The sequence below is a fragment of the Hemitrygon akajei genome, chromosome 6, assembly GCF_048418815.1.
Source record: "Hemitrygon akajei chromosome 6, sHemAka1.3, whole genome shotgun sequence".
Lineage (NCBI taxonomy): Eukaryota > Metazoa > Chordata > Chondrichthyes > Myliobatiformes > Dasyatidae > Hemitrygon > Hemitrygon akajei.
The window spans coordinates 116,814,191-116,834,870 of NC_133129.1; the positions used below are offsets into that span (position 1 = coordinate 116,814,191).

General features: G+C 39.0%; 1 protein-coding gene across 6 annotated transcripts in view; it reads right to left on the minus strand.

The window, feature by feature from the left end:
• The window catches only part of celf1 (cugbp, Elav-like family member 1), a 77,851-nt gene that overhangs the window by 39,145 nt on the left and 18,026 nt on the right, over positions 1 to 20,680 (minus strand). For 5 of the 6 annotated variants that reach the window (XM_073049101.1, XM_073049102.1, XM_073049100.1 and 2 more), the window contains exon 3: positions 1,405 to 1,529. The exons of the other annotated variant lie outside the window; for it this stretch is intronic. In XM_073049101.1, the coding sequence (XP_072905202.1) occupies positions 1,405 to 1,475 (71 nt within the window). In that variant the 5' untranslated portion in view covers positions 1,476 to 1,529. The remainder of the gene's footprint in view (positions 1 to 1,404; positions 1,530 to 20,680) is intronic. 6 annotated transcript variants of the gene reach the window in all.

Sequence of the window (20,680 nt, forward strand, 5' to 3'; positions counted from 1 at the left end):
GCTCTCAAAGATGCATCATTCAAATCTTCATATTAATTGTAACATGCAAGATGACTGTCGATAGCTTCAAATTATTCATCGTTCTAAACCTGAAGTACTGAAGTCATTTAATTTTTACTCCAAGCTATTTCTGGTATCTCCAAACTTGAATGCTTGAAATTGCAGTAAGCCAAACAGTTCTGCATTATCTTACTGTTTATTACTCACCAACTATCAGTGTCAAAAATCGCTGCTTTTTGAACACACGAAACATGCACGACTGACGCCAGATAGAAAATGCCCGGCAAGTCTCCTGCCTCAGTTAAGCAGCGTAGTGTCCCAAGTAAACAATGGAGATCCCAGCTATTTTCTTGATTTGTTTTTGTTCTTTAAGAGCTGTCCCAAAAAGTGGCTGCCCTGATTAACTGTTGGCCCAATTAATTGGAATCAAATATAATACATAATTTCCTTCCCCGTTGTACATCCAATTCCTCCCTCAGTCAACATTTCCATTCTTTTCCAAACATCCACCCCCCCCCAGTCAATGATCCCTCTTCCTTTTGAAGTTGTACACTAATCTAATGTCTCTGAACGTACTATGTTAGTCAACTACTCACGTTATCAATAATCTCCAATTTCATTTCCAGCAACATCTGGAAAAAAAACATAGTTGAAGTACCAATGACAGAAATTCCAATTTGTCTTACACTGCCTTGACATTATTGATTTTTCAGTTTTTACCAGTCTTCTATGCTCTTAGCTCTATTTACTTTACATTTTGACAAACACCCATGTAGAATGCTGCTCCAAATACACAACTTATCCATGACCACGTTTTCAAAGATTCTAATTTGCTGCAGTTCACTGTTAGCAAAAAACTGAACCAACTGTCAGAATCTTAAGAATATCCTTCTGCTTCCAGTAGAAAATTTTCCCAAATTCCTCCTCAAACTTAACCCAAAACGAAACCCCAGTCTTTTCAATCACGTGCTAAGCTTTCTGCTCACCATAGGTCTGCATTTTTCATCTCACACTTTCTCAAGGATTGGATGGTTTAGATATGGAGTAAAAGTTCCTCAACACAACCCATCTAACATTCTCCTAGCTGATCATAACACGATTAAATGCAGACTGGAGTCTGACTTCGCAAATGCACTGTGGTATTTCACAATTATTGGAGCTACGCTGGTAATCTAAACACTAGTTAAGCTTGAATTAAAATGCCAGATTCCTTTGTAAATAATCTTCCACACTTGCTCTGAAATGAAGCTATTTTTCCCAAGCACACATAGTAGAGGTCTAGCAATGAGCAGAGATATAGGCAGAAAGACAGGCTGAAAGTTAGCAAAGCATGTGGCTGAGAGGTTCGCTGTAGCCCTGACAGCACAGTTCGCCCACTACACGCGCAGTGTGGTCCCTACTCACACAGGGTTAGAGCTCAGGGTGCAGTGATCCACCATCATCTCCGGCAGGAAGTCCAACTTGAAGGAAGACATTTTCCTGGATGAAGCCGAGGGCAGAAACAGGCCTCTCTTTACAAGGCTCCACAACTTCTCAAAATAAGAACAAAAAGTATATTTTTTTGAAAAGAGTTATTTCAAAAAAAATCTCTGCAGATTGATGGAGACAGGTGCTGCAGGCATTTAACAACAGCTCACTCTCAAAGCTTTTTACACTCACAACCTCACCCTCCCCCAAACAGCAACAGCTGTGTTTAACAGGTGGTGGGGTGGGGAAGGGAACGGGGAGGTAATAGTGAGACTTGTAGAACCTGGGAGTCACGTCGGAAATAGTTTGGACTGAACAAACAGAATAAATCCGATTGGGACAGCAGCTGGATTAAATGGGAGGCAAACTGGCAAACACTATCTCACCCCGACACACAATGGAAAGTGCTGCCTCAGCGGGGTCTTTGCAAAATGTACAACCGAAGCAGTACCAAAATGCAGCGTTAGACAGATCCGCTGTCACATTGATCATGGTACAGCTGCTTGATGGTTAGGAATGAAAGTCTGCTAGCTGCTTTAATTCACCATTAATGTTAGACAGTTTGACATCAGCACAGTGCTCAAATGCTTTCCACTAAATTGGAAATGGGGTACAAAGGTGCAGGCAGAGGTAGGACAAACGTAATGAACAAACCAAGGACTGCCACAACCTCCATGTGCTGGGACAGAAAGCAAGTTCTGCAGTTATGTGAAATAATGTACAGATCAGACCCAAGGACCCTGCTTGTGGTTTTACAGCAGTGACCTACAGGATACCCATTGATGTCAACAGAGCTGATTTTCCAGAATGGGTTCAGTAGGCAGCTCTCAGTCTCAGCTGCAGGTTGTGGCATCTCCCCACCCCCCCATACCCGAGTTCCACTCCAGAAACTCAAGCATAAACATCTCAGCTGTCATCTCAGTGCTAACAAAGGGAGGAACTCACCCTGAAAACAGCCTCACCCCCACCCCTAGGCTAGCACTACAGTTGTGGTTCAATAAAGCAATATTAACCCAAAACAATCAGATAATAGACACAAAATGCTGGAGGAACTCAGCAGGCCAGGCAGCATCTATGGAAAATTGTACAGTTGATGTTTTGGGCCAAGATTCTTCATCAGGGCTTGATGGAAGGGTCTTGCCCCAAAACATCAACTGTACTCTTTTCCATAGATGCTGCCTGACCTGCTGAGTTTCTCCAGCATTCTGTGTGTGTTGCTTGGATTTCCAGCATCTGCAGATTTTTTCGTTTACAACCAGATAATATCTGACTCTCTTTTAATTAACACTGAACCTGTCCTAAAGAGAGGAATGCTCTTAGGACCTGGCTTCAGTGAAGAAAGGAGCTCCAATTCCTGAACTACAAATGACTTCTAAGGCTTACATAGGCTTTGGATCATTTTTATGTCTTGACAACCTTGGGGCAGTTGGGGCTGGGGGGGTTTGGGAAGAGGGTCCAGGAGGCAGGGAGGGGAATCTAGAAGAGAGAGAGGGAGATGTGAAAGGGGAAGGGGAAGAGGGGACAGAAAATGGGGTTTGGGGAAGAGGGATGAGGTAGATATGCAACAGTTAATGTGGCTGAAATCACTACTGTCAAGCAATGGTCCTGAACTCATTCTCAGCAGTAGAGTCGAGGAGTTCAGTCCAAATTGTGTGTTAATACCAGCACCTCCCTGATAACGATAACCTTTCTACGAATTTGCTGAGGACACACCCAATATGCAAATCCCATGCACCTGTCTATAAACTATTCACTCACCCCATTTCATTTTAGCTGATAAACACAACAGACCTGCACAACCTCCAGAGAACAAGTAACATCATGAAAGGATCCGGAGCCAGGAGCAAATTCAAACATGTTCATTTCATCACTCTGATCTTTTCAAACGCCTGTGGCTCTCCCATCGCACATCTCAATCCATTTCTACATAACACTGTAACTGAACAATTGAAAGCCATCTGATATTTTTGTACCATGAGGAACAGTGATGATCCCAATCACTTTTGGGGGCTGAAGGAGTGATTGCAGAAGGCCCTGAGTTCTTGAGAGTTCCTCACACATATTGTTTTACAGCGCTCTAACACCGTAGTCCTGTTTCACTGGCCATATGCCAATTTCCTGCAGTTACACTGGGAAATTCAATGAACTTATGCAGGTTAAACCCAATGTTGATCTAGTGACTGTGGATTTCAAAAGAGGAATAGTTCCCAAGGAATGAAGTTCCAGTAACTCACATTTTTTAGATTCATTTTCTTTTAGATATTTCAATGATTTAACAGTTTTCCTCATGTTTAAATGTTTTAATGACTGAATATTTTGTTTTTTAATATTTCAAATTTTGCTTAAATGTACGACTATAATTTAAGTGTTTTTTGATCATTTTCAATGTTTGTAAGTTCTCAAACATTACAAATCTCTTTACAGTTTCACCAGGCAGCGAGTCTATATTGTGACTTAAACAGCAACCAAGACAGTTAATGGGGACAGAGCAGAACAAGGCAAGCTACCTCCGCTGCCAAGTCCAAGTAAAGGAACAGTAAGCACAGGAAACACCTAGCCACCAAGACTGAACAGATCAAACCACTCCAAGTGCTAGATGTGGCCTTCAGTTCTAATATTAAGCAACATTAAGCAACAGGAACCTCAATCCAGTGAAGGTCAACATGAAATTATTCCATTGGTGCAAAACTCCAGTTGGTTACCAATATCCATCTGTCATTCTTACCAGGCCTGATCTTACCCACCCTACAGGTACAGCATGTTGACTTGAAACTGTCCTGTTTAATGACACAGAAGTTCAGGAGAAAGTATGGATGCAGAACACTTGCTGAATAAACCAGCATTGCCACATCCCAGTCACTGGGTAGATTCATCCACTCGAAGCAATCACCGTAGATGACACAGTGCTCAGATTTCTAGAGCTACTACTTCACAGATCCAGTGACCTGGGTTCACTGTGAGGAGTTTGCATGTTCCCATGACCATATGGATTTCTTCCGAGAGAGAGCTGGTAGGTTAATTTACCTGTGTAAACTGTTCAGAGAGTGGCAGAGATGAGTGGTAGTTGATGTCAATGTGTCAATAAAAAAGAGGTTCAGTGCAGGAATAATATAAATGGATGGTGGATGGTCAGTAGAGACTTGGTGGGCCAAAGGGCCTGTTACTTGATGTTCGACCATCGCTTATCAAAATGAGATCCTACTGGGGAAGTTCCACAGAACACAAAAAAGAATAATCAAATCATTTAAAAATCCTCATCAATGCATTTTGGCTTTTGAACCAAGAAACAAACATCAAGGCATTTGTACTGGGTTACAAATGGCCAACTTATGGGCACCCCACATATTATTATTAAATTTCAAAGTGATGTACATACATACGTTTGGTTTGCTCTCTTCACTGTGACTAACTGCTCTCTTTAAGTGTCTTATGTGTTTTTGATGTCATTCACTATAATACTACAGAGGTGTAGTTACCATGTGCATTTTAGTGCATTTTCAACATTGACCTTAAACACAGACCTATTCATTACCCGGGGGCCATGAAAAACCATCTAACTTACACATCGGGACACATCCCAGAATGTACTGAGAAATCAATCAACCAGGGGGAAGCAAGAACTCAGACACCAGAAACTAGCCATCCTGCACATTATCTCACAGGTGAATGCTGCTCAGTCACCCACATTGTAAGCTAGCATCCTAACTCAGCCAGTATCTTATAAGATACTTAACAGCAGGCAATCAAAATTATTACATTGGCATGCTGGGAATTTGAAATCAAAACAGAAAATGTTGGAAATACTCAAAAGGTCAGGTGGAGAGAGATAAAAATTCCTTAGACTAATTAAATAGATGTAAAATAGATGAGAGGGAAGCAAGAATAAAACAAACCTGGCACAAGGTAAGAAAGATTAAAAACCTACACACACAAAACGCTGGAGGAACTCAGCAGGCCAAGCAGTATCTATGGAAAAGAGTTAAACGGTCTACGGTTCAGACCAAGACCCTTCTTCAGGTTGGATAAAAAAAGATGAAAAGGTGGGGGGGGGGGGGGAAGAGGAGGAAGTACAAAGTAGCAGATTACAGGTGAAACTGGGAGGGGGAGGGGTGAAGTAAAGAGCTAGGAAGTTGATTGGTCAGAGAGATACAGGGCTGGAGAAGGGGGAATCTGAAGGAGAGGGTAGGAGACCAAGGAAGAAAAGGAAGGGGGAGGAGTACCAGAGGAATGTGATGGCTAGGTAAGGTGAGGTGAGGGGGGGAATGGGGATGGCAAATGGTAATTGGGGGGGAGGGGGCAATTATCAGAAGTTCGAGAAATCGATGCTCACGCAAACAGGTTGGAGGCTACCCACACGGAACATGACATGTTGGAATGGGCATTTTGTGTGTGTTGCTTGGATTTCCAGCATCTGCAGACATTCTCCTGCTTGTTAAATAACAATCTAAGTGCAGTTTACATGTAACTAGATCTGTGAACTGATGTGAAAGGGATGGGGGAACTCAGAAACAAAAATGTCAGAGATGCTGGCTGTGTGCTATTGTTTTACCCAAGTGTGACTAGAAGTTGTCTTTTTCAAACCTGTGCTGAGCTTCTCAGGAAACAGCACGAGGCTGAAGCAGGTGCTTCTGCTTTTATTATAGATGGTTAATATTTCTCCCTCACTCAGTGCAGTAATGTGACTCTCCTTAAATCTTCTCCCCCCCACTCCCTCTTTGCTGGCAGGCAAATTCAAATATTCACTGCCCTGGAGGTAAAGGAGAAAGCTCTTTTTAAAAAAAAACTGGGGTTACAGAACAAGCTGAACCAGTGGATTTTATAGCACCTTGTAAGAAAACTGTCATCACTGCAATACATTTCAGTCAAATCCACCCCCAATCACTATTGAGTCAACAAGCTCAACCAGGCAATACACTCCACAGGCAATACTCTCAGCAGCATATCACTGGTCACTGACAAAAGCATGCTTGTTCAGGCAGCTATTAGTTGGCAACATTGTACTTCAGGCTCAGACCTGCTTAATTCCCTCACTGAATCGTCTCATGAATCCACATCGTACCCACATACAACACTATCCTGAAATACAAACATCTAAGTCAACTCTCGATTCACACTGAAGAGTCAAACACCAGCTCATGGCATTGCTCAGAGCATAGCATTAACACACTTCTTTCTATATTTGGCCCCAAGGAAAGATCATATGCCCCTTAAACCTAATAGGCAAGGATATTTTTAGCATCCCCTGACAAAAAGGCCTTGCATCTTAATGACGAGCTGTTAACCTTCAGGGAAAGCAACATGCTGGATCTACCATCATGGAGATATTTTCACCGACAATAACTGACATTATACTAGAGATGGTGGATTGATCCTGGAAAGTGAGATTAACCCGATACACTAAAATTTGGAAGAATGCAAGGTAATCTCAAAGGAGACCACATACTTACAGGGGTTGAAAGGGTAGATACAGAGATAATTTCCCTTACTTCAGCACCTAGAACTACAAGTGACAGTATCGGAATAAGGGATCGGATATTTAGGACTGAGCTAGTATAACATTTCCAAAGAGCAACTTGTAAGTATGGCAATCCTTTGGAAATTTCTGCCCAAGAGTGCAGGAGGACACTCAGGACAGATTTTAGGATATTTAGGGAATTCAAGGATATGGGGTTCGTGCAGGGAAGTCAGACCACTGTAAAGGACCAACGATGATCTTATTAAATGTCAGAGTCACTCGAGCAGCCAACAGTTTAATATTGCATATGTTCATATGGTTACCTGTGCAACAAATATCCAGGTCAGCAAAAACAGAACAGGGAGAAGAGCAATCAGAAAAAAACTTATTATCACTGACTTTGATGATGTGAAATTAGTTATTTGTTGAATTGAATTGACTTTATTACTTACATGAGTAAAAACCTTTATTTTTACTCCTTTATCTTTAAGTCTCTGTCTGAATGTGCAATTTATAATAATTTATAATAAATAGTATGTACAACAGGACAGTCAATATAACATTGAAATACAATTGTATTAGTGTGAATTAATCAGTCGGATGGCTTGGTGGAAGAAGCTGTCCTGTTGGTCTTGGCTTTTATGCTGCGGTACCATTTCCCAGATGGTAGCAGCTGGAACAGTTTGTGGTTGGGGTGACTCAGGTCCCCAGTGATCCTTCAGGCCCTTTTTATACACTTGTCTTTGTAAATGTCCTGAGGTGAAAGAGCTGTTGTGCCTTTTTCACCACACCGCCAGTATCTATAGACCATTTGAGATCCTCAGTGATGTGTGTGCTGAGGAACTTAAAGCTGTTCACCCTCTCAACTCCAGATCCATTGATGTCAATAGGGGCTAGCCTGTCTCCATTGCTCCTGTAGTCCACAACCAGATCTTCTGTTTTTGCGACTTTGAGGGAAGAGGTTGATTTCTTGATACAACTGTGTCAGGGTGATGACTTCCTCCGTAGACTGTCTCATTATTATTTGCGATTAGGCCAATCAGTGTAGTGTTGCCATAGTCATGGGTATACAGAGAGCGGGCTTAGGACACAGCCCTGAGGGGCTATAAATTACAAACATAAACAGTGCAAAAGGAGGAACAATGAGATTGTGTTCATGGGAAATTCATAGATCTTATGGCAGAGGGAAAAAAACTGTTTCTGAAATATTGAGGGCAATCAATGAAAGCTCAATATCAGAAAAATATTTGGGAAGGTAATCAAAATCAGAAATAGGGAGTCTCAAGATGGCGCTCATGGAGTAAACCGCATCTAGGCTTTGCTCCAAACCTTTTACGTTTTTTTTAACCTACAAACACCCCTTAAACTTATTTTAAAGGGGTCTAAACATATAGAATTTTTTAAAAAACTATTTGAATTACTCTCAACCCGCTGAAATGTCTAGAGCAAAAGAACCGAAACAGACGAAAGAACCGTTAACTTTAGAAGTTGTTGTGAAGTTTATAGACGCTAGATTTGATGAATTGGAGAAAAAATTACTTGGAAGATTTGCACAGTATGACAATCGTTTGAGATCACTCGAAGAAAAGTTCCTGACCCTTTCACGGGAATCAAATGAACAACAAGCAAGCATTTTGGTTCTTGAAGAAGCTGCTCGTAAGAAGGATCGTATAATCGAAAAAATGCAAGAAGAGCAAACTTCGACGATCCAACAGATGGATCGCTATAAAGCTAAAATTACTGATTTGGAAAATCGTTCTCGAAGACAAAATCTTCGGTTAATTGGAATCCCGGAAAAATTTGAAAGCGGTGATCTGACCGTTTTCTTCTCCAAATTTCTAGTGGATGTCCTGGGCGAAGAAGTCCTGGATAACCCCCCATTAATCGATCGGGCTCACAGAGTCTCTAGATATCGGGCAGATTCAAGTCTGAAACCACGGCACATAATTCTCAGGATCCATTATCCTCACATCAAAGAACGACTGATTCGTGCGGCTCGTAAAAAAGGTATGATAACCTATCAAAATTTTAATTTTCGCATTCTGGAGGACTATAGCCCCGAAGTACTACGGGCTAGGCTGGCTTTCAGATCGGTTATGTCGAATTTTCACCAGAAAGGCTACAAGCAAGCGTTGCTGTTTCCAGCACACCTGAGAGTCACCCTTCAAGATGGATCTTTTCGGCTGTTTAAATCGCCAGCGGATGCTCAAGGTTTCCTGGAACAATGACATTTGATCGGGCTGATCAATGTAATCTAGCCTATAGATTTGGATCTGTTATAGATTGACGTTTGGGTTCTTTTTTGATACGGTTCATATATATTTCTTATATACGATTAAAGCTCTCTTTTTTCTACCGGGTTTATTCCGATTTCATATTTTTATATATTACTAACCGATTAATGTTGAAGATGACCTATTAGGGTTATTTTTTTTTTTTTCTTTTCTTTTTTTTTAAATCGATATACGCTCTTTTTTTACATTTTTAGCATTTGAATATTAAGATTTGGAAGAATAAAATGGCGTTTCTTCTTCCCGACAGACTCCAGTGTCTGTAGCGTCATAACTGTTTTGATCTGTTCGAAAGTGTTAAACCTTCATTTATTGTTTTAATTTTTTTAACCCTTTTGATAATATACATTTATAACACTAATTTTATATTTTAATTTTTCCTATATCAACCCTTTTTTTATAATGTGGGTTGTTTGTATTTTTTTTAACTTTGTTACGTCTGAGTTGCCGTCTTGAGACAAGGGGGTAATTTTAGTATTAGATCGCTCGCTTGCCTCTGTTTGGCTTTTTTCCTGGGGTTTTGAGGGTGGTGGGAGGGAGATTTTTCTTTTTTTTCTTTTTTCTGCTTGCTTTTTGCTTAGTTTTACTTCATGGGCTTATATGAAACTACTAAAATGGCTGCGGTGCTGTGACTTCCGGCTTCCCTTTGAACTTACTTCCCCCTTCCGAGTTCATGAGTTCACTTTTCTTTTAAACCTATATGTTAACTGTAATATGTATTGTCAATATGGATAAGACTATTAACTTTGTTTCTTGGAATACTAATGGTTTAAATCATCCGATTAAACGGAAAAAAGTATTCAAAGTATTCCATAGAATGAATGCGAATGTTATTTTTGTACAAGAGACTCATGTTAGGAAGGTGGATAGTCAGAGGTTGTTTAGGTTTTGGAAGGGCCAACAGTATCACTCAAATTCGCAAGCCAAAGTGAGAGGTGTTTCTATTTTTATAGACTCATCAACTGCTTTTATACATTATGAAACAATTTCAGACCCGCAAGGTAGATTTTTGCTTATTACTGGGTTGCTTTTTAATCAAAAAGTTGTTTTAGTTAATGTTTATGCTCCAAATACTGACTGTCCTGAATTTTTTAAATGTTTATTTACATCCTTTCCTAATTTGAATCAATACAGATTGATAATGGGCGGGGATTTCAATTGTTGTTTAAACCCTTTGATGGATAGATCCAAACCCATTCAAACTTTTCCGAACAAATCGGCTTCTCTTATTAATTCTTTTATGATTGATTCAGCTATCTGTGAAATCTGGCGTTTTCTACACCCTAATGATAAAGAGTTCTCATACTTTTCCCATGTGCATCATAATTACTCAAGGATTGACTACTTTTTCATTGATCAGCACTTCCTTACAGATGTCATGGATTGCAAATACGACTCTATTGTTATATCTGATCATGCACCTTTGAAGTTATCTATTAAGGTGACGGATTCACATATTAGTACTAAAAGTTGGAGGTTTAATTCTGTTTTACTGCAGGACTCTGACTTTATTAACTTTATTAAACAGCAAATTGATTTGTTTTTCTCAATAAATTCCACAGCAGACATCTCTAGTGGAACTCTCTGGGATACTTTTAAGGCATATATTCGTGGACAGATTATTTCATATTCTGCCGGAGTTAGGAAACGAACTAACTCTAAAATATCAACATTAGTTGATAAAATTAAGGCAATTGATAAGATTTATGCATTGACCCCTAGTAAAGAACTTTATAAAGAAAGGGTGGAACTTCAAATGGAGCATAGTTTATTGTTAACCTCTTCGATTGAAAGTCAGTTAATTAAATCGAAAGCTCAATTTTATACATATGGAGATAAGTCTGGTAAATTACTAGCTAACCAATTGAAAATTGTTTCGGATAAGCGACAAATTACTAAGATTCGTAAACAAGATGGTACTCTGACGATTGATCACAAAGAGATAAATACAGCCTTTCAAGATTTTTATAATTCTTTATATCAATCAGAATGTACTAAAGACTCTTCTATAATGAGTGAATTTTTAAGGAAATTGAATATTCCAAAAGTAACTGCTGAGGATAGTGTATTTTTGGATACACCTATTACGGAGTCTGAAATAGAAAAGGCCATTTTCTTAATGAACTCGGGTAAAGCTTCGGGCCCAGATGGTTTTTCTGCAGAATTTTTTAAATCCTTTTCTTCTATACTTTCTCCTTGGCTTTGTAAAATTTTTAAAGATGCATTAAGTATAGGTAAACTACCACAATCTTTTTATGAAGCTTCTATTTCTTTAATTCTTAAAAAAGATAAAGATCCCACTGAATGTGCATCTTATCGGCCTATATCTTTGCTGAATATGGACTTTAAGATTTTTAGTAAAATCTTGGCTGTTAGATTAGAAAATATATTGCCTCGGATTATTTCTGAGGATCAGACTGGATTTATTAAAAATCGTTATTCATCTTTTAATATTAGAAAATTAATTAATATTGCTTATACTTCTTCATCTAAAATCCCAGAATGTGTCATCTCCTTAGATGCCGAAAAAGCATTTGATAGAGTCGAATGGTCATATTTATTTAATACTTTGCAACATTTTAATTTTAGTTCAAAATTTATATCATGGATTAAATTAATATATCAGAAACCTTTAGCTTCGGTTTTCACTAATAATCAAAGATCCCCTTTTTTTCAACTATTTCGGGGTACAAGGCAAGGTTGTCCTTTAAGCCCTTTATTATTTGACATTGCTTTGGAACCCTTGGCTATAGCTATTCGTGAATCACCCAATATTTTAGGTATTACCCGCGGGGAGACGATGTATAAGGTATCATTATATGCAGATGATTTGTTATTATATATATCTGATCCTGAAAGATCTATTCCTGCTATTTCTTCTTTGCTTGCTCAATTTAGTAACTTCTCTGGGTATAAATTGAATTTTAATAAGAGTGAACTTTTTCCATTAAATATGCATACTCCAATTTATAATCGGGTACCATATAGAATTGTTACAGACTATTTTACTTATTTAGGTATTAAAATTACTAAAAAACATAAAGATTTATTTAAAACTAATTTTTTGCCTTTAATAGATCAAATTAAGCAACTTGCTAATAGGTGGTCCCCACTATCTATGTCTTTGGTAGGTAGAATTAATGCCATTAAGATGATGATACTACCTAAATTTTTATACCTATTTCAAGCATTACCAATTTTTATTCCTAAATCTTTTTTTGATACAGTTGATTCTAAAATATCGTCGTATTTGTGGCAGAACAAAAATCCTAGGTTAGCTAAAAAATATTTACAGAAGCCTAAGAAGGAGGGCGGTTTGGCTCTACCAAACTTAAGATTTTACTATTGGGCAGTTAATATACGGTATTTGATATTTTGGACACAAGAATCGACTACAGTTGCTGGCCCACAATGGGTAAATTTGGAATGTAAATCTGTGCAAGATTTCTCATTGATTTCAATCTTAGGATCTTCACTTCCCTTTTCGTTATTTAAAATGAATAAACAGATAACTAATCCTATAGTCAAGTATACATTACGAATCTGGTTTCAATTTCGTAAATTTTTTGGTTTGAATAAGTTTATACTGTCAAGTCCTATAACAGCTAATTACTTTTTTCGACCATCTTCCATAGATCAAGCCTTTTATTTATGGAAAACAAAAGGTATAACATGTTTTCGTGATCTGTTTTTGGATGATAACATTATGTCCTTCGAACAATTATCTAATAAATATAATTTATCTAAAACCCATTTTTTTAGATATCTACAAGTTAGAAATTTTTTATATAATGAACTAAAGTCTTTTTCGAAAGAATGTCCATTGGACATTACAGAAAGAATTTTAGCTCTTAATCTCTTAGCTCTCAAAAGGGTCTTGTTGCTATCATTTATAATATGATTATGAATCTACAACCAGATATATCTGAAAAAATTAAGAAGGAATGGCAGGAAGAACTGCATTGCCCTATTTCTACTGAGCAATGGGAAAAAATTTTATTACTGGTAAACTCATCCTCTATATGTGCTAAACATACTCTAATACAATTTAAGGTCGTACACAGAGCTCATATGTCTAAAGATAAACTTGCTCGATTTTACTCGTATGTTAATCCAACCTGTGATAGATGTCATTCTGATATAGCTTCGTTGACTCATATGTTTTGGTCCTGTCCTTGCTTACATAACTATTGGAAAGATATTTTTAATATTATTTCAAGAGTTTTAAATATTAATCTCCAACCACACCCTTTTACTGCAATTTTTGGCCTACCAATGATAGATAATAAGTGTTTATCCGCTTCATTCCAACGAATGATTGCATTTATTACACTAATGGCTAGAAGATCCATTTTACTGAATTGGAAAGAAGCCAATCCTCCAACAGTATTTCAGTGGTTTTCCCAAACTATTTCCTGTTTAAGTTTAGAAAAAATTAGAAGTGTGGTTTTCGATCCTTCAGTTAAATTTGAGGAAACTTGGAGACCATTTATTCAGCATTTTCATATGAATTAAACGGTCTGATCCTGAACCTTATTGTCACTATCCTGAATTGTGTGGATGGAGGTTGGGAGTCATAGGCACTACTGTATATATATAACATTATGCGATTGCCCATGTTGGTTAGTTTTTTTTTCTATTTAGTTGTTTTTTTTTTGTTTTGGGGGGGGTTTCTCTTAATCATTTATATTATTATATGAGTTTGAGAGATTCTATGTATGGATCAATATATATTTGAATGTTTATCAATCTATTATGTACTCTCAAATATCTTGTAACAATATTTTTCTTCTGTTTTTTTAAAAAAAACTAATAAAAAGATTTGAAAAGAAAGGAAAAAAAAGAAAGAAAAAAAGAAAAAAAAAAAATCAGAAATATTAACAGGCATGTCAAAAAAGGGAGGTGGAAAGATATTCGAACCACTGGCTCCAAAATTGACTGTCTTGCCAACAATCTGGAATCCTTGACATTCCTCGGCTTTAACACCTTCTTTTGTACTGTCATGGGTCCAACGTACTTTTGGTGACAGCTGAAGGGACCTGTCCACTGCCTGTCATGGAAGATCAAAGTTAAGCTCCTCCTCAGCCACCCCACTCCAGTTGTTTGAAGAGATGCTCTCCATATCAATTCCAACTTTCCTGAGACACACTGGACAAGATCTTCACAGCTCAACGATTTCAACAGCACCAGCCACAATGCATGGCCTGAAGACCTCATTAACCCTTTAAGCTATCAATTGAAGGGGAACTCAGATTACCCCTGCTCAAATATGACCACTCAGAAATCTGCACACATTTTACGTTTGGTTCCCATTATCATTTACCTTACTTACCTTCATGTTCACTCTACCTAACCTACCCTGCTCCATCGGCCTCCAGCCATCATCTACCTACCTGTCTGCCTCGCAATTCTATCCCTGTCACCTGGCTCAATCTGCCTGACCTCCACCAGCCCTCATTAATCCAACAATCACCTCAGGTCTCATCCGCACCCCTCAACTTTATACTGACCATCTCCCCTTTTCATTCTAATGCAGGGCATCGACCCTAAAATGCCAATAGCTCCTTTGCTCCCACAGATACTGCTTAATTTAATGAGTTCTTCTAGCAGTGTTTTGTTGCCCCAAATCCCAGTATCTGCAGTCTCACATCTCTATTTTACATTTGCTCTACAATGGCACTCTATTCCCTATTAATAAGCATTAATAGCACTCTATTAGTGGCACTCTATTCCCTATTAATAAGCATTAATAGCACTCTATTAGTGGCACTCTATTCCCTATTAATAAGCATGTCTAGAACAAAACCAAATTCTGGGCAAACAAGATAAAGAATGCAAGGCTGAAGGTGTTATATTTGAATGCATTCAGTATACAAAATAAGGTAGATGACCTTGTAGCACAGTTAGAAATTGGTAGGCATGACATTGTGGGCCATCACTGAGTCGAGGCTGAAAGCAGATCGCAGTAGGGAATGTAACAACAAAGGACACACATCAAATCAAAAGGACAGGCAGGTGTGGAGTGGGGGTAAAATGTGGCTTTCATTCGGTAAAAACTGAAATCAAATTCTTAGAAAACAATATAGGATCAGCTGATATGGAATCCTTTGTAGAGTTAAGAAAGACCGTGATGGGAGTTATATACAGACTTCTGAACAGTAACCAGGATGTAGGGTATAACTTACAGGAGGAGATAGAAAAGGCCAGTAAAAAGGGCAAAGTTATGATGGTATGATGGATTTCGACACTAGGTAGATTGGGAAAATCAGGCTGTTGCTGGATCTCGAGAAGGGATTTGTAGAAATACCACAAAAAGGTTTCTAGTTGAACCCACTTGGAATAAGTCACTCTGGATTGGGTGGTGTGTAATGAACCATATATGATTAGGGAGCTAAAGGTAAAGGACCCCTAGGAGGCACTGATCCTAATTTAAAATTCACCCTGCAGTTTAAGAGGGAGAAAGTAAAATCAGTTGTATCAGTATAACAGTAGAGATAAGGAAACCATAAGCATAGGGAAAGAACTGGCCAAAGTTTATTGGAAGGGGACACTAGCAGGGCTGACAGGAGAACAGCAATGGTTGGAATTTCTGGGAATAATTCAGACAGCAGAAGATCGGTTCCTGTCAGACAAGGAACAGCATTCCAAGAGGAGGATGAGGCAGCCGTGGCTGAGAAGGGAATAGACAATAGACAATAGGTGCAGAAGTAGACAATTCGGCCCTTCGAGCCTACACCGCCATTCTGAGATCATGGCTGATCATCTACTATCAAAGACAGTCAAAGACAAAGTCAAAGACAGCATAAAAGCAAAAGAGGAAAAGATCAGTAGGAAGGTGGATTGGGAAGTCTTTAAAAATCAACAGAAGGGAACTAAAACAATAAAGTGAGAAAAGATGAAATGTGAAGGTAAGCTAACATACAATTAAAAGATACCGAACTTTTTCAAATACATAAAGAGTAAAGGAGAGGCAAGAGCAGATATCAGGAAATGATGCAGGAGAGGTAGCAATGGGGGCAAAGAAATGGTGAGATATCTCCATAAGTATTTTGCGTTTGTCTTCACCATGAAAGACACCAGCAGAATGCCAGAAATTCCAAGCGTTGGAGGCAAAAGTAAATGCAATCACTATTACTAAGGAGAAGGTGCTTGGGAAGATGAAAGGTCTGAAGGTAAATAAATCACCTCAACCAGATGGACAATACCCCAGGATTCTGAAAGAAATAGCTGAAGAGATATAGATGCATTAGTAGTGATCTTTGAAGAATTGCTAGATTCTGGAATAGCTGTCACTCCACTCTTTAGAAAGGGAGGGAGGCAAAAGACAAGAAATTATAGGCCAGTTAACCTGACTTCAGTGGCTGGCAAAATGTTATTAAGTCCATTATTAAAGATGAAGCTTAGGGTACTTGGAGGCGCATGATAAAATAGGACAAAGCCAGCATGGTTTCCATAAGAGGAAATTTTGCCTGGCAAATCTCTTGGAATTCCTTGAGGAAGTAACAGGCAGGATAGACAAAAGACAGTATGTGGGTGTTGTTTACTTGGATTTTCTGAAGGCCATTGACAAGATGCTGCAAAACAAGTTAAGTATTACGATGGTATTACAGGAAAGATACTGGCATGACCAGAGATTTGGCTGACTTGAAGGAGGCAAAGAGTGGGAATAAAGGGAGCTTTTTCCTGTTGGCTGCCAGTGACTAGCGGTGTTCCACAGGGGTCGGTGTTGGGACTGCTTCTTTTCACATTATATGTCAATGATTTTAATGACAGAATGGATGGCTTTGTGACCAAGTTTACAGACTATACAAAGATAGGTGGAGATGTTGAAAAAGCAGAGAATCAGCAGGACTTGGACAGATTAGAAGAATGGGTGAAGAAGTGGCAGTGGAATACAGAGTTATTGTGCACTTTGATAGGAAGAATAAAAGTGTAGACTATTTTCTAAACAGAGTAAATTTTAAAACAAATCAGATTGGAGTCTTCTTGCAGGATTCCCTACAGGCTAGCTTGCAGGTTCAGTCGGTAGCAAGGAAGGCAAATGCAATGTTAATATTCATTTCAAGAGGGCAAAGATATAATGCTGAGGCATTATGAGGTATTGGTCAAAGAGCACTGTATTGTGTTGTGAGCAGTTATGGGTCCCTTACCTGAGAAAGGATGTGCTGACATTGGAGAAGGTCCAAAGGATGTTCATTAGAATCATTCCAGAAATGAAAGGATTAACATTTGAGGAGCTTTTTATTTTAGGCTGGCAATCTCACTGAAAACTATTGAATATCGGAAGGCCTAGATAGAGTGGACATGGAAATGTTTCCAATAGTGGACAGTCTAGGGCCAGAGGGTACAACCTCAGAATAGAGGGCAGTCCCTTTAGAATAGAGATGAGGAGGAATTTCTTTACCCAGAGGGTGGTGAACCCGAGGAATTCATTGCCACAGATGGCTGTGTAGGCCAAGTCATTGGGTATATTTAAAACAGAGGTTGATAGGTTCAAAAGTTACAGGGAGAAGGCAGGAGAATAGGGTTTGAAAGGATAATGAATCAGCCATGATTGAATGGTGAAGCAAACTCAATGGGTTGAATGGCCTAATTCTGCTCCTATGTCTTATGGTCCGCTTCTCTCAACCATACTTACAGCAATGCTGCATTGCATCTCCAATAAATTAGCATTAAAGAGAAAGGAAGAAATAAATTGCGTGCAGGTCAGTGAATGTGTCAGTGCCAGTCTTTGAGACATTCTCAGCAGATTGTAAAGTAGTAAATACAGTGCCATCATTTAAAACGAGAGAAAGAAACAGGACACTAAACATCAGTAAGCACATACCTATATGCCTCAAAATGCTGTAGCATGATCAAACCTATCAGGGCACTCTGAAAAGTCAAAAAGTTCAGCACCCAAAGTCATCTCATTCAGCACAGAACAATGGCCAGGATACAAGGTTTCGATCCCAGCCATTGACTATTCCTTTCCCCAGGCTTCCTCATCCCCCTCCACCAGATGCTGCTCCTCCAGTAGACTGCTTGCTACTTCTGATTCCAGCCTCTGCAGGCTCCTGTCCCTACAGGAAAATAGCATTTGACAAATCCAATAAATACAAGGATGCAGGAGCAGGAAAGATTAAGGGGGCAACAGAGCCCATGTCAAATCTGGATTTTTCAGGCCTTTAGAAGATTGTTCCACATAGGAAGGACTCCATGGAATTAGAAAATCGTTAAAACAAAAAACAGTGCATCATTAAAATGCTTATCTAGCTGGCACCAGTAGATTATCTCAGGGATAAGACCAGGGCCTGTCATTCACACTGTACCTCATTGTTACATAGGTATCATGAAGCTAGAAAGAATGCAGAGAAAACCTAAGGATGTTGCTGGGACTTGCAGGACTGAGTTACGGGGGAGATTGAGCAGACTGAGACTTTTCTTCATTACAGTATGATCTTATAGAGTGGTGATTCCCAATAGTCCATGAGCCAGTAGGGTGGGTCGGTATCATCTGAGGGGAATAATGCTCAAGTGATTTTTGGCAAGATATACATCTCTAGAGTTAGAAAATACGTGACAGCATTGCACCAGTGGCAGCTTTATGTGTGCTGTCATGCATTTTATAACACCACCCTAAAATAAGCATTTCTGAAAAGTGGCCAATATAAAGTACAACATACAGTCGGCCCTCCTTATCTGCGGGGGATTGGTTCCAGGACCCCCTCGCTGATACCAAAAAATGCGGATGCTCAAGATGGTGGAGTTTAGGACTCGACGGAGCTCAGGAGGTTATTTAACCTGTCTCAGTGCAGTAGACTTTAGGACCCGGTGGAGCTCAGGACCCGCCACCCACAGTGTTTCTGTTCCAGAAAACGACCATGATTGAAAATAAAATGGAAATAAAACGATTGGAAAGAGGTGAAACACCATCGGTCATTGGAAAAGCGTTAGGCTACAGTCGGTCAACGATCCGAACAATTTGAAAGGATAAAGTGAGAATAATGGAGCATGTGAAGGCCCTGACCCAATGAAAGCTACAATTATTACTAAGCAACGCAGTGGTTTAATTATTGAAATACATATGTTTCATACAAGATACATACAAGAGTTTTATATACATACTATATGCCAAGACAAACGTTTGACTAACTGACGCTAAATAATACCAGATGTACCTGTTCCAACTTAGAGTTTCCGTTTTTTTTTTAATCCCAATCCATGATAACCTACGCACATCCTCCCGTATACATTAAATCATCTCTAGATTACTTATAATATCTAATACAATGTAAATGCTATGCAAATTGTTGTTTAGGGAACAACAACATGAAAAAAAGTCTGTACATGCTCAAACAACAAATGCTGGAGAGAGAATTTTCCGGTTTTCCCGATCCGTGGTAGGTTGAACCCGTGCATGCGGAACCTGTGGATAAGGAGGGCCGACTGTATATATTCAACCTAGTGGTATTTTGTCATCAGTGATCCCTCAACATTGAAATTTGTCACAATGATAGCTGAGTTCAAGCACTTTTCATCAAATGTTGCTATAAAAGTCTACATTGAAAACTATGTCATTGATGGCACTCGCAGTACAGTGCCCAATTTCAGTAGAGTGAATCATTTCATTTTTAGTAAAATATTTGTCTGTTGTTTATTTTGGTCAATAAAAACCCAAGGACACATATAATCACAAGGATTTGTAGAGAATTTATTCAAGAATTTAAATAAACAATCACTTTTTATATATATTCCATATTAACATCAGTATAGCAAAAAAATGTTACCCACCCCGCCCCCCCCCCCCCCAAAAAAGGTAAAAAACCTCATTTGGAGAGATTTCTGGAGTTTTATCAATGTCATGATATCTTCCATATTGTTGTATCAAATCAAAACAATCTTAAGCTTTTGTCATAGCATATAGAATTACAGTACAATAATTCAAATATGGGGTTCCACACGGCCATAACCTAGGCCCCATTTGGTTGTAAAATGAATATATTTAATCAAAGACCGCTTTCCATACTTTCATAACCTATTAATAATCATAATAATTTTCCACGTCTTCCACATCTTCATCTGAACTTTCCACACTCTCTGAGGTGGATGCCTGGTTCTCAGTCTGCCAGTCTACACACATCAGTACACCTGAGGCCATTTGCAACACACATACATCTTGGGAGTGAATATTTTTTTGGACAGTTACAGGCCAGTAGATCCAGGACGGCATCAGGTGCTGGCTGGCCTTCCATCCAGTGCACCACCAACTGTACAGCTTCCTCTTCTCTCTCCATCTTCCATCCTCTGCCAACAGGGCTTGGCATTTGTGGGTCCTTCTCCAAACATCTTCTTCATATACCAGCCTGGTAGTTGGCTTGAATGTGCATGTTTTGTTAAGCAGTCCTTGCATAGCAGGAGTTGATGACTTTCAATTTCACCTTTTTTAGCACAGAAAATGTGATACCTGAGCTCATTGACCTTGGCG